General features: G+C 34.4%; 1 protein-coding gene across 1 annotated transcript; it reads left to right on the top strand.

Moving 5' to 3' along the window:
- Window positions 1–7,779: 7,779 nt before the first annotated feature.
- On the top strand, window positions 7,780–13,805 carry LOC309646502 (myelin P2 protein). Its single transcript, XM_082432902.1, has 4 exons — window positions 7,780–10,053; window positions 11,987–12,159; window positions 12,376–12,477; window positions 13,512–13,805. The coding sequence occupies exons 1-4, from the start codon at window positions 9,981–9,983 to the stop codon at window positions 13,560–13,562; spliced, it is 399 nt and encodes a 132-aa protein (XP_082289028.1). The 5' UTR covers window positions 7,780–9,980; the 3' UTR covers window positions 13,563–13,805.
- Window positions 13,806–15,495: the final 1,690 nt, after the last annotated feature.

Here is a 15,495-nt window from a genome sequence, read left to right as displayed (position 1 = left end):
TGTTTAGGGCTTCCCTGGTGGCTCCATGGTTAAGAATCCACCTGCCAATGCAGGGGACACGGGCTTGAGCCCTGGTCTGGGAAGATCCCACATGCTGTGTAGCAACTGATCCTGTGCGCCACAACTACTGAACCCACATGCTACAACTACTGAAGCCCGCACGCCTAGAGCCCGTGCTCCACAACAAGAGAAGCCACCTCAATGGGAAGCCTGTGCACCGCAACGAAGAGTAGCCCCCGCTCACCACAAATAGAGAAAGCCTGCGCGCAGCAACGAAGACCCAGTGCAGCCAAAAATAAATTTAAAAAAATATGTGTTTACACGTGTGTGTGTGTATATATGTATATATACACATATAGATATATATGTGCAAACCACATTTTCTATCAAGGCCTTTATACCATCTCAATTATTGAAAAATTTTGTAAAACAATCAAGGAAATAAAGTAGGAAATAAAGTTGGCAACCTGGATAACACACGATTAGAAAATCATCTGAATTTTTGTGAGTTTATATTTGTTCCTTATGAAATAAAGCTACACACATACATACAGACACACTCACACACTTTTCACTATGCTTTGCAAGTGAATTCTTTTTAAGGGATTCCTTTCTCCCATAGGCTATAAGGGAACAGATGGCCGAGTCCTAAAAAGTGTTTCCTACAGCTCTTTGTGCTAATGCCTGAAAAGTACAACCTATTTTAATGCTATTAATATCACTTTCTCTCAAGAGGAAATGCAAATGGAGTAGAAAAAACTGTGACCAGCTCATCATACCTTGTAATGACTAGAGGAAAACACGGAAATGCAGAAATTCTGTCTCTGGTTCCCTCCCCAGTGAATGAGTAACCAGTTCTCGGGTGTTCTGTTAGGAATAATGATGTGAAATCTTAGACCAGTCTTTGGAAAAGAGGTCGTGTATGTTCAAGTCTAGGAAAAACAAAGCTAATTGCATTGTTTGGAGGAATCACAAACTACTTCTTCCCTCTATTTATTGCCATTCAAAAAAAGAAAAGCTATTAACTTCCTTTGGGCAGCATAATGCAACTGTCACCATAGTTACTAAAAGATCAAATACCCACTGGTGGCTGAGAAAGCTCCAAGAAATGGTTTTCATTAAGAAAGCAACTTTAATCTCAACAGTTTTAAGATGAGAGAAAAACGTTATTTGAAGCATGAAAGAGGAAGCTATCAAGCCTGAATTGCCATTGTCACCTTTTGTCAAATATGTCTGGAGGGGCCCAGATGCCCTAGTGGCTGAGTTCTGAAGATAAATAAGACCATTGGTCTCAGGGCATCTGGTGTCTAAGAAATTACAGAAGGTATCGTCCTACATAGAAATGGTTCATTGGCTCTTTAATGTCATTCATTGCCTCCATCTGTAAATGATAGAAAATAAGAATTGGATATTCTAAAATGTCTCTAAATGTCTGTTTAAACGTGTCTCCCTTACTGGAGTATAAGGCCCATGAGGGCAGGAACTGTTGCTGTTTCACTCACCATGTTATCTCCAGTGCTACTACAGTTCAATAAATTCATGTTGAGCAATTATCTGCATGCATGCAGGTGAGAATATGTACAACAAACCTTGGAATTATTTTATATGCACTTTCCTAGTGTTGTGATAAGATCATGTCATCCTGAATATGGAAAGAACAACCTGCTTTTACCACTGACCAAAGCAATGACTAAATGAAGGAATGGGTGCTACAACTAAGTTTTACACTTAGGTATAACTCACAGCCTTGCTCTTTCCACGCCTCCAGAGCATATAAAAAAGGGAAGGAAGAGAAGGAAGGGGAGAGGAGGAGAGAGGAAGTTTAGGAAAATCATATTATTGATTATAAGCACAAATTTTAGATGCTTTCACATTTGTTATATGATTTAATGTAAAGAAAGTCCCTCATAAGTAGAAAATTTACATTTTCTTCATTCATTCAGTCAGTAAACAAATGATTACCTACTGTATACATGCATGGTGTTAAGTACTTGGAATATTATGTGAATAAAATCACATATTGTCCCCATGCACATGGAATCAAGACTTCAGTGCATGACATACATATTAATGAAATAATGTCCAAAATCAATACAAATTAACATGTTAATTAATTAATTGAAGTAACTGTTAAATGAGGATATACTAGAAAAAGATAGGAAAGATGGCTGAATTGAAATCTAAAGGATGTCTCCCCAAAGGTAGAATGAGCTGAAAGTTAAGGATTTATCCAATGGGAGTGGTTATTTATTTTTTTATTGAAGTATAGTTGATTTACAACATTATATTAGTTTCAGGTGTACAGCATATGATTCAGTACTTTTACAGATTATACTCCATTAAAAGTTATTACAAGATAATGGCTATACTTCCCTGTGCTAAATAATATATCCTTGTTGCTTATCTATTTTGTACAAAGTAGTTTGTATCTCTTAATCCCATACCCCTAACATGCACTTCCCCTATTCCCCTTCTCCATTTGTAACCACTAGTTTGTTTTCTATATCTGTGAGTCTGTTTGTGTTTTGCTATATACATTAATTTGTATTATTTTTTAGATTCTACATATAAGTGATATCATACAGTATTTTTTTTCTGTCTGACTTATTTCACTTAGCATAATTTTCTCTAGGTCCATCTGCATTGCTTCAAATGGCAGAATCTAATTCTTTTTTATGGCTAAGTAATATTCCATTGTGTATATGTATATCATATCTTCTTTATCCATTTGTCTGTTGATGGAAACTTGGGTTGCTTCCATATCTTGGCTATTGCAAAAAATGCTTCTATGAACCTTGGGGTGCATGTATCTTTTTAAATTAGTGTTTTTTGTTTTTTTCCAGATATATTTACAGGAATTGAATTACTGGATCATATGGTAGTTTTATTTTTAGATTTTTGAGGAACCTCCATACTGTTTTCCACAGTGGTTGCATCAGTTAACACTCTCACCAACAGTGTACAAGGGTTCCCTTTTCTCCATATCCTCTCCAACATTTGTTATTTGTGTTCTTTTTGATAATAGCCATTCTGACAGGTGTGAGGTGATATCTCATTGTTGTTTTAATTTGCATTTCTCTAATAATTAGCAATGCTGAGAATATTTTCATGTGCTTGGTGGCCATCTGTATGACTTCTTTGGAAAAATGTTTTTTAGGCCTTCTGCCCATTTTTTGATTGGGTTGTTTGTTTTTTGAGTTGTATGAATTGTTTATATATTTTTAGTATTAACCCCATGTCAGTCATATCATTTGCAAATATTTTCTCCAATTCTGTATGTTGCCTTTTTGTGTTGTTGATGGTTTCCTTTTCTGTGCAAAAGCTTTTAAGTTTAATTAGATCCCTTAGTTTATTTTTGCTCTTATTTCTTTTGCCTTAGGAGACAGAGCCAAAAAAATATTTCTACAATTTATGTCAGAGAGTGTTCTGCCTATGTTCTCTTCTAGGAGTCTTATGGTTTCAGGTCTTACATTTAGGGCTTTATTCCTTTTGAGTTTATTTTTGTATATGTGAGGAAATGTTCTAATCTCACCATTTTACATGTAGCTATCCAGTTTTCCCAGCACCACTTATTGAAGAGACTGTCTTTTTCCACTGTATATTCTTGCCTCCTTTGTCATAGATTGACTATAGGTGTGTGGGTTTGTTTCTGGGCTCTCTCTTCTGTTCCATTGATCTATGTGCCTTTTTGTGCCAGTACTATGCTGTTTTGATTTCCATAACTTTGTAGTATAGTCTGAAGTCTGGGAGGGTGACTTTGTTCTTTTTTTCTTAAGATTGCTTTGACAATTTAGGGTCTTTGTGGTCCCATATGAATTTAGGATTGTTTGTTCTAGTTCTGTGAAAAATTTCATGGGAATTTTGATAGGGATTGCATTAAATCTATAGATTGCTTTGGGTAGTATGGCCATTTTAACAATATTATTTCTTCCAGTCAAGAGCAAGTGATACCTTTCCATTTCTTTGTATCATCTTCAATTTCCTTCACCAATGTTTTATAGTTTTCAGAGTATACAGCTTTCAGCTCCTTGGTTAAGTTTATTCCTAGGTATTTTATTCTTTTTGATGCAGTTTTAAATGGGATTTTTGAACTTTCTCTTTCTGATAGTTCATTATCAGTTTATAGAAATGCAATAGATTTCTTTGTGTTAGTCTTGTATCCTGAAACTTGGCTGAATTCATTTATTAGCTCTACTAGTTTTGCAGTGTATATTTCAGGGTTTCTATATATATTATTATGTACAGTTTTACTTCTTCCCTTCCTGTTTGGAAGTCCCATTTGGACTTTCAATACTATGTTAAATAGAAATGGCAAGAATGGGCATCCTTGTCTTATTTCTGAATTTAGAGGAAAGGCTTTCGGCTTTTCATCATTGATTATGAAATTACCTGTGGGCTTAAGATATGTTCCCTCTGTACTCACTTTGATGAGAGTTTTTATCAAGAATGGATGTTGTATTTTGTCAAATGCTTTTTCTCCATCTATTGAGAGGATCATGTGATTTTTATCCTTACTTTTATTAATGTGGTGTATCACATTGATTGATTTGTGAATACTGAACCATCCTTGCATTCCTGGAATAAATCCAACGTGATCATGTTGTATGATCCTTTTTATATATTGTTTAATTTGGCCTGCTAATATTTTGTTGAGGATTTTTGCATATATATTCATCAAAGATATTGGCCTGTAATTTTCATTTTTTGTAGTGTCTTTGTCTGGTTTTGGTATCAGGATATTTTTTGCCTAGCAGAATGAATTTTGGAGTGTTCCCTCCTCTTCAATTTTTTGGAATAGTTTGAGAAAGATACGTATTAATTCTTGTTTATATGTTTGGTAGAATTTCCCCGTGAAGCTGTCTGGTCCTGGACTTTTATTTTCTGGGGTTTTTTTTTTTTTTAATTACATATTCAATTTCACTACTAGTGATTGGTCTGTTCAAATTGTCTATTTCTCCTTGATTCAGTCTTGACAGGTTCGATGTTTCTAACATTTGTCTATTTCTTCCAAATTGTCCAATTTGTTGACATATAACTGTTTGTAGTATTCTCTTATGATTTTTTTGTATCTCTGTGGTATCAGTTGTTATTCCTCCTCCTTCATTTCTTATTTTATTTGAGTTCTCTTTCTTCTTTTTGGTGAGCCTGGCTAAAAGTTTATCAATTTTGTTTATCTTTTCAAAAGCTCAGTTCTTGGTTTCACTGATCTTTTCTATTGTTTTTTGATCTCTATTTTATTTGTTTCATCTCTGATCTTTATTATTTTCTTCCTTCTTCAGATTTTGGGCTTTATTTATTCATTTTTTTCTAATTCCTTTTGGTGGAGTTTAGGTTGTTTGAGATTTTTCTTGTTTCTTGAGGACAGCCTGTATCACTATAAAATTCCCTCTTAGAATGCTTTTGCTGCATCCCATAGATTTTGGAGTGTTGTGTTTCCATTTTCATCTGTCTCAAGGTATTTTCTAATTTTGTCTTTGATTTCTTCATTGATTCATTGGGGATTTTTTTTAGTAGCATGTTGTTTAGTCTCCATGTGTTTGTTTTTTCCCATTCTTCTCTCTGGAATTGATTTCTAGTTTCATACTATGGTGGTCAGAAAAAAATGCTTGGTATAATTTTTGTCCTCTTTAATTTATCGAGACTTGTGTTGTGGCCTAGCATGTGATCTATTCTAGAGAACGTTCCATGTGCACTTGAAAAAAAATGTGTATTCTGCTGTTTTTGGATGCGATGTCCTGTAGATATTTATTAAGTCCACCTGATCTAATGTATCATTTAAGACCACTGTTGCCTTATTGATTTTCTGTTTGGATGATATGTCCATTGATGTAAGTGGAGTGTTAAAGTCCCCTACTATTACTGTATTATTGTCAATTTATCCTTCTATATCTGCTGATTGCAGTAATTATAAAACGAGGGTATATTAGAAAAGTTTAGTAAAGATGATTGAGTTGAATCTAAAGGTTGTCAACACAAAGGTAGGAAAGCATGATTGAGCTGGAAGTCAAGGATTAATCATATAGGAGTGGTTAGACATTCCAGGAAAAGTGAACAGTATGTGTAAGGACCTTGCTAAAGGCAAGGAGGAAATTAGTAGCTCCTTTTCTATTCTCCGGAAGATTTTGTGTAAGATTGGTGTTACTTTTTCCTTACATATTTGTATGAATTCATGGGTGAAGCCTACAGGCCTGGAGTATCTCTGTGGGAGAAAATTTATTTATAGATTAAATATTAATAGATGTGGGAGTATTCACACTTTTACTTCATCTTGTATCATTTTTGGTACATTGTGTTCTAAGGAATTTATAAATTTAAAAAAATTTTTTCAAATTTATTGGCATGAAGTCGTTCATTATATTATGATCTTTTTAATAACTCTAGGATATATTAATATACCCTTTTTTATACTTGCAATCAATAACTTTTGCCTTCTCTATTTTTAAATCCATCTTGATAAGAGTTTGTCAATTTTATTAGTCTTTTAAAAACTTTTAGTTTTGATGATATTTTCTATAATATGTTTGTTTTTATTTTATTAACATCTGTCTTGTTGATTATCTATTTCTGTCATTTGTTGTTTCTTTTTGAGCATATTTTTCTGTCTCTTTTTGTTCTATTTATTTTTGATTAGTGATGTGTATGAAATATTGTAGAAATAAATTTAGAACTAGAGTGACATTATCTTCTTATGCAGAGAGTTTATGTTTCTCTCTTACTGGTAGCCAAGTTCACTAGCTGTCCCAGATCACAGTAAACTAATTTTAAGAGTTGAATTGGTATTAGCCAGGTCTATTTCCAGTTCATCTTTCCTCCTGTATTGCAGCCTTTCAAAGTCCCAAACTAAAATATGATTAACCAGGACTCTCCCTCATTGTTCCCCTAACCCTGAAACAATGTCATAAATGTCCCTCAGGTTTTACCTCTCATCTGCCTCTTGCAGAATTCATAGATCGTCATAAGGGCAGCAGCCTTAATTGTTGGGCCTGTTTCTCTGGTTTTCCTTTTTTGCCCAAATCTTAGACCCTTAATTTTTCTCTGCCTTTTTTATCTCTCTGATCTCTTGAAGAATTTTTTTATAATTTTGTCCATGTTTTAGATGTCACAGTTGGAAAGTTAGCTTACTTTCCTCATCTATCATGAGGAAGTGAAAATTCTAAGATTTATTTCTATTTTCTCAATTTTTTTAAATGATCATTTTTGGGTTATTTTTTCTAGTATTATATTATGTGACTTTCCTGCACCAATTATTATTACAACATTTCTATTTTACAGATAATTTCAGACTCACTAGAATTAAAATTTCTTTCTTGACGTCTTTATCAAGTCATGAATAGAATATAAGTTCCTTGAGGGCATGGAATCTTGTTCAATGATGTTTAACCAGCACCTTGAAGTATGCCTAGCCCTTAGTAGGCTCTCAATGCTTTTGCCGTTAAATGAATGGAAGGAATGGAGTCACATCTTTGGTGTTAAGTGGAGGATCATGAATTCTTTGTTCTTGTACTACAGGATAATTATCACTTTTCAAATATACAATTGGATATAGCTTGATGACAATACGTAAGGACATTTTATATACAGCAAGCTTTACTTATCCATTTTGTTTGGACTTCTGGATTTTCTTTTCAGTGTATCATTCTAGTAGCTTATTTTAACTTGAGAATTTATATACGCAATAAATCACTGAAAGATTAACTCACACTGTAGAGAGAAAATGTCCATTTTACAAACATTTAGTTCAAGTGTAAATGTATATGTCTAATTATAATGTGGTTCTGATGTTTATTATCAATCCTTTCTCAATAGGATATTGATGACTTTCTTATCTAGGGGTGACTTAAAAGTCTCAAGCCAGTATCTTCTCTCATTGCTTTGATCTGTGCCTTTGACTCATACATGGGCCTCAGATTTCATATTGGCCAATTCCAGAAGTCAGGTACATTGTTGACAATCCTAAAATATAAAATTTTTTCTTTGTCTAAAATTGCTTCAAAGTTATAAGCCTTACCAATATATAGCTCAATGTTTATATTTTAAGTTCCACTGCTATTCTTATGTGCAAAACAAGGTCTGGTGAAAATTCACACAGCTTTCCTGAATGAGCCCCTCCAGATACAAGGGCTCAGCTCAACTGGGAAAGTTTGAAAGTCCTTCATAGGTTTAGGCAGAATACCTAAATTTTTGAAGACACAGTCATAGCATTATTCATTTTTATTAAGTGTTTTGGAAAATAATATATTCCACTAATCAAAAGCCCTTTCTTTCATAGCTGTATCTTATATCCCAGTACAATGTACTCCCTCCAGTGACATTCTCCTGGGTCTAGGATTGAGTTAGCTAGTTAACTGAGGAATTTTTCTATTCACTATTTCATTCCCACCTTGAGTTATACAGGCACAAGTAATTTAAGATGACACTTGGACTCACTGTGTATAATTCTACATTTTTTACCCAACTTGGACCCTAACCACATAATTGCAATGGTTATGGTGCAGTTATGGCATTGGTAACCTGAGCCCTAGAGGTCAGTGACTCTACCTGTTATGGGTAAATCGATAATGGGTTATTTTCATTATTGTGAAGAGTGCCAAACTTTGTACTAAATATATAAAACCTGGTAATATCAGTTGTCTCAAGGCCAGGATTAATGTCAATGTAGAAAAACTGCTAGGGAAGGGTATGGCATCAACTTGGTATTCCCAAGAGTAACACTTATGTTCAAAGTGGTTTCATATTTGCTCCCCTTGGTCAAAGGCTGGGACTTTGATGTATCATATAACCTGGATGCCTCATCTCTTGATTTTTCACTTCTCTTGCTTTCTGAGCAGAGAAAGAGTGTCTCTATCCATGGTGATGTCAGTATTGACTGATCTTTGGCCAGGGCCTCCAGCGTACATGTTATAGCAGGAGCAGTGTAAGATAATGGTCTAACATCTATGCACTGAGAAAAATTACCAGGTTCAAATCCTACCTCACCTTATTCAAGTTTTGGGCAGAAGTTACCTAACCTCCCCAAGCTCCAGTATTCTCATTGGTAAAACGGATGTAATAATAATGCCTTACTCTTGGAGTTGTTGAGAGAATCAAATGAAATAATCTATATTAAGAACTTAGCACAGTGACTATTGAGCTCTCAATATATATTAATATTATTTTTGTAGAAAATCCTTTCTAAAATTGTAGATTTATTTTAAAGGACTTTTAAACTCAATGTTGTTGTATTAACCAAGAACCTGCTTAATTTGGAACTAACGGTTTTTTTAAGATGAAAATCTTTGCTGTGGTCAAAGAGCGTGTTATAGTGCTACTTTTTGTTCACCATGAAAGCAATTACTGTGTTCTGCTGTAATAGACTGACCGTATTGTCTGCCTACTCTGCCTGCCTTGGATATGCCAACTATGCCAAGCCTCCCTTACCTATGAATACTTCCTCACACTGCTCCCTTGCATTTCTCTCCCACAACATATTTGAGGCAGTTATCACAATAATCATGGACATTTTTCCTCTCTTTATTCTCTTTCAATAAGAATTCTTAATTGTGCAGACTCAGGATTGAGAGTGAACAAGATGCCTAAATACACACACACACACACACACACACACACACACATTCATTCATTCATGCTCATATAATTTAATTTGGTATAGGACTCAACTGATGGACTCTTTTCCAAAGCATTAAGGACCTTCTTAAAAATGTAAGAGCAACCAAAAAATTTTTGAAGGTTCAAATAGTACTGTCATTGATTTTTATAAACATTTTTGGAGACTGAAGGAGACATTATGTGAGGTTCTCTTTTGTCCCAGTGGATGATTGAAGAGCCATTCATTGCCCAGTCCTGACACTGCTTTTCCCCATTGGGTCTCTGTGAGAGTCACATGCTGTGGACATCTTTGAAAAGAATCTTCTGAGGCTTCAGCATCTCATTTGAGTCTCCTGAATCTCACCTACCAGTGTGTTGAATTCTCATCCATCACAATGAGCAACAAATTCTTAGGCACCTGGAAACTTGTCTCCAGTGAGAACTTTGATGATTACATGAAAGCTCTGGGTAAGAAATGTTCTCTGTTGTTCTAATTGAGAGGATCCTTTTTGAGAAAGATGCATGACTATTTCCTTCTAACTCCTTTTCCAGGAGTCTGGGAGTTTGCACAGGTTGATGTACGATCCTCTTCTGGGATTAATCTTCTGTTGTGTCAATCAGATAATTTATTTGCATTTTATTTGTGGCAATTTTAATAGATTTTAACTCAGATAAGAGCTGCTTAAATGCATTAGAGTGTCCACTGATTTCAAAGGCAGTTTCATATCAATAGGGTTTTCGTTCCAAACCTGGAGGAAAGAAATCTTAGAAGCTTAGTCAACCTATTTTCTGGCTTTCCTGAAAGTTAGATTTACAACAACTAAAGTGCTCATGAAATAAAGAGTTGAATATACTAAAGTTAATGGAAAACCTCAATTTAAAATTTTGATGCTTAGCTAAACCAGAAGTTTTCTGTCTCTACCTCTAGGTTGTCTGTTATTACATAACTATGTAGATAAAGAGTTTGTAAAAAGTGAATGCTTCATAAAACAGGATATTCACAGTCTAGGAAAGTTACTGAGAGAAAAAGAAGTGTGTTGTGGCAGTGAATTCAAACTCAGTTACATTAACATCAGGCTTTCCTGGAGTTGGAACAGTGGATGGAGATGGAAAGTCTAGTCATTAGTATAGCAACTTTATTTGCTACTATTTCTAGGGAATTTTCCATAGATATGAGCACAAAGGTGTGAAGAGTCTTTGGAAATTTCCAGAGCTGTATAAATAAGTAGAGAGTGAAGCCAATGACCTCAGATTGCTATGCTCATCAAAGTACTTGTAATTTTACCTGTTCAGAAAGCATATAAGAAGGGTTCTATTTTTAGATAAAATGAGCAAAATCATGTTGTGTTGCCTGGAAAACTATGGGAACTTATGGGAATAGATCCATACCATAAGACTGGTTAAATTTATGGACTTTACTTTATAGTTGAGGAAGAAGCAAAATACAATATAAGAAAGTCTCGATGAAAGACTCCTTAATTGTGTCATTTTCAAATATTAGAGTGCATAAGGACACCTGGGGGTGTTGGTAAAATGTAGATTCTTAGTCTCTATTGTAGAGGTTTAGTTTGAAAAGCATGGCCCTAAATCATATCAAATAAAAAAAGATTAATCAGAATTAGAAGAAAGAGTATAGTTCACAATCCTTTATTGGCTCTAACTCTTCACACTTCTTTATGTATATATAAATGTAAATATATGTATATTTATATATAACTAGTTTTTTCTTCATGTATCTCTCTCATTTGACATTTCTATTTTTCCATGTATCTCTATAATCTTGGGTAATATAGTAATAATACTTAAGAGTCTAATTTTGTTTTGTTTTCAAATGCAGAAAATTTTTTAAAATTATTTTATTTATCTATGATCATTTGTAATGGTACAGATCATTTTAGGGGTTACAAAAAAATTTCAGAAATGAGCTTCTATCAAGGATATAGGAGGAATTCTTTTCTATATCCATAATATATTACTGAGGGAAAAAATCATAGAATAGCATGTATAAGTCGTAGCCTCATTTAAAAAATATATCTAAAATATTTATGCTTACAAGCTAAAATGTCTGCAATGATCCATACAAAACTATAATTAGTAGTTTTTAATGGAGCACGGGTTTGGATGTGGTAAAAATAGATGACTTGCACTATTTAAGCTAAACACTTTTAGCTTTGAAATCTGCAGGCATTACTTTTGTAATAACAAAACTTAAAATATTCAAGTCCGTGGACATGTGTTTCCATTAGGTGATGAAACATGGGAGAAGGTCCTTAACAGTAAGTGATATTACCTGCCATCTACACAGCTGAGGCACAGCTGAGCATAAAATATGGCCACCCATAGTCCCTTTAGGTAGAGGTTCTCTTGGTCAACAAAATTCTAACAGTATCTTGATTTTCAGGTGTGGGATTAGCCACCAGAAAACTGGGAAATTTGGCCAAACCAAGAGTGATCATCAGCAAAAAAGGGGATATTATAACTGTAAGAACTGAAAGTACCTTTAAAGATACAGAGATCTCCTTCAAGCTAGGCCAGGAATTTGAAGAAACCACAGCTGACAATAGAAAAACAAAGGTAAACGTAGTTGTTTCTCTTCAAATTTGGTCCAATCTACTACTTTAAGAGAGAAGATTACTCCTGCTAGTATTCAAAAGGGTAGACCATTCCCTTCTGTTGAAAATGAATGTGTCTCATAAAACATCTGTTATGGAAATGATTCAATACTGAATGAACTGCTTCTTTAATCAACCAAAGTCCAAGCAAGTCAATTATATAAACCTATCTTTGCAGAGCGTTGTAACTTTGGCAAGAGGCTCGTTGAATCAAGTACAGAAATGGGATGGCAAAGAGACAACAATAAAGAGAAAGTTGGTGGATGGAAAAATGGTAGTGGTAAGAGTAATTTTACTCTAAATACATAAATATTACCATTTAAATAGAGAAAATGGTTATATTATTTTCAAAATATTCTCTTTTCTTTGCAATACAAATGGATAAGAATGGATAAGAATAAAGTCAGAGTTAATGTTTGGGTGATCTTTGAACTATAAAGACTCATCTACAGGTACTTCAGGTTCAGATTCAAGAATTTAGAAATGATACAACCCATTTGTTATTTTAGAAATAACAACACCTAAAAATGATAAAAAAAAAAAAAAGTATGGGTAAACCTCATTAGTTTAGACACACGAGGAGAAAAGCAAATCTAAGTTTTAAAAGCAAAGCACATCCCCAGTCAATTGTAGAATATTTGTAGATAGCTAAGCATTTTGTTTCCAAGAATCCATAGTAACTTGGACTAAAACATGTCAACAACTCAAGCTGAGGCCATTGGAGACCTTTTGTAGTTGGCAGATAAAAATGATGACAAATGTTATATAAGATGACCTCTAACAATTTTTTTAAGTCTCAGGTTCTGTTCTTACTAATCAACACACACATTGACTATAGATAGATTTATGTAGTTCTTTGAACATTCTTTTCTTTAGTACAGAGGAACTTTAGCCCTAGCTCCACAGCAGATTTACATGGGGAGTAAATACCAGTATGGGGGCCCCAATACAGATCAACTGAATGCACATCTCTTGGGAGAGGAGGAGCCATCAGTATTTTTAAATGTTCCCCAGATGATGCAGATGTGCAGATAGTTTTGAAAACCACTGTTTTAGTAGATTTAAATCTGTGCCAATTATGCATGAAAACTTGCCACTTAAAAAATATACCTCTGCTGTAACTTAGATCAGCTTTAAAACTGTTTCCCCTGTTTCAATGGTCATGATTCCAAATTCCTGGAGACTGACATACTGATATTTTCTTTCTTTCTGAGTTTAATCTTATGAGATTGCTTATAATATCTGTTATTATTACAAATTTGCTGTCACTTAGTTTGAGTTTTAGATATTCAATTAATCTCTTTTTTTTTTAAGGAATGTAAGATGAAGGACGTGGTCTGCACCAGAATTTATGAGAAGGTCTGAGAAAGTTGTTTCCTCATTGAAGTGATATTTGATCATTTGATGTTGGAAATCAGCTGTTTCCATTGGCGAGGCCTGACTACACTGCACTTTGTTTGTTTTCGCTTTTGTCTTAATAGATCAGATAAGCAAAGGCCTAAACTGAGGATTAATCTAAATTTCAGTGTTATTTAAACATTTTCAATTTGTATGCACGTCATTACTGTATTAAAGATTAAAGTGTGTATATTGGTCAGACCTAAAGAATGGATAATGTCATTTAATTATCTGTGAAGTTCTAACATGTTGTATTTTAAATATTTGAAATGATAGTAAAAGGAAGTAATAGCATAGTAAAAGGAAGTAAATATATTGATTGGGGTAGCAAACTCAAATGCCTTCAGGGACCAGGAGAGTAATGGGTTTAGAGGGTCAGAAGTGAAGCAAACTAGAAGAAGGAGATGTTTTACAATGAGGAGTTCTAGCTTCAGCTAAAAAGGGCAGCCGCTACTCCAGCCAATTTGAAAACTGAGGGTTAATTTACAGACAGTGAAATGAGCAGATATTAAAGATAGAGTTGTGACAAATGCATGCACCCATATAATTCCCATCTTGATCAAGATATAGTACATTTCCCTAATCCCAGAATGTTTTCTCACACTCCTTCCCAGTCAATGTCCTGCCCTGTCCCAGCTCCAACAAAAGCAAGTAGTGATTTAGTTTCTATCACTGTAGACTAGTTTTGCCTGTTCTCAAACTTCATATAAATCGGATCATACATTATGTGTTCTTTTCTGTTTGCCTTTTTAAAGTCAGCATCATGTTTTTGAAATTCATCCATATTGTTGCATGCAACATTAATTTGTTCCTTTTTATTGCTGAGTAGTATTCCATTGCATGAATATATCACAGTTTACTTATCCCTTCTCTTAAGATAATTGAGTTATTTCCAGTTTTCGGCTTCTATAAATAAAGCTGTTATAAACATTCTTGTATAAGGCTGTTTGTGGAAACATGAGTTCCTTTTCTTTTGAATATTAACTAGGCATGGAATTACAGGGTCCAACTGATTTTTGACAGGCAGAAATAGGGGACCACTCTGCCCAGGTAACAAAACTATTTCAGATATATTACATGATTGAGCAAATGAGAATATATTTTGATGTTGTTAGGGGCTAGAATTTTCCTGCTGGAAGAAGGCACATAGAAATATGACAGAGGGAAGGCAAGAAAGAACTGTGGGCAAATGGATTGGAATAGATGTAAATTCATATGTATGGATATGTGTATACACATGCATATATTTCTTAGCTCTATCTACCTAAAGAGCTTACAAGCAAAGACATCTCAGTAGGAATGAGTACACCCCGCACTCAGATCTTGGTGTCTAATATATTCTCCACTAAAAAGAATGATGGTTCCTTGGAGAAATGGCTGATTCTTATGTGAGAGCAGGGTAGGTACAACGTAAGCTTGAAATATCTTTTTATGCCAGAAATTAAGGAAGCTTTCCCCCAAAATAATAGAGAAATGTCACCAAAATATCAGAGGCAGCTTGAGGGTGCTCTCAATTGGACAAAACTGGGACAATTTGAGAAGAAACTAATAGAGAAAAATTGTAAATTATAGAACACTGGGTGACAAAGAGGAAACCACGAATACATACTGGAAGAGGGAGAGAGAGAGAGAAGAAAGTATCTTCCTTACAGTAGACTGTCATAGGCTGACAGGTAAATGTGGAAAAGGTGCTGTGATTGGAAAAATTGTCATTATTTCAACCATCACGGTCAATAGTGACTCAGGCAAGAATTGTCAATGGAGGTAAAAGCTAGAGCAAAATTTTGATTAGGAGCAGGATATTAGGTTAGTCTTAAAATACCTCCGCACAGATTGCTTATTAGTTACAAGGGAAAAAATAGTAACCATGCGGTGGAAAAACTATACCACCTCTTTACTG

Source organism: Balaenoptera physalus (assembly GCF_965194825.1).
Source record: "Balaenoptera physalus genome assembly, chromosome: 17".
Lineage (NCBI taxonomy): Eukaryota > Metazoa > Chordata > Mammalia > Artiodactyla > Balaenopteridae > Balaenoptera > Balaenoptera physalus.
This window is presented reverse-complemented; position numbering and strand designations above follow the sequence as displayed.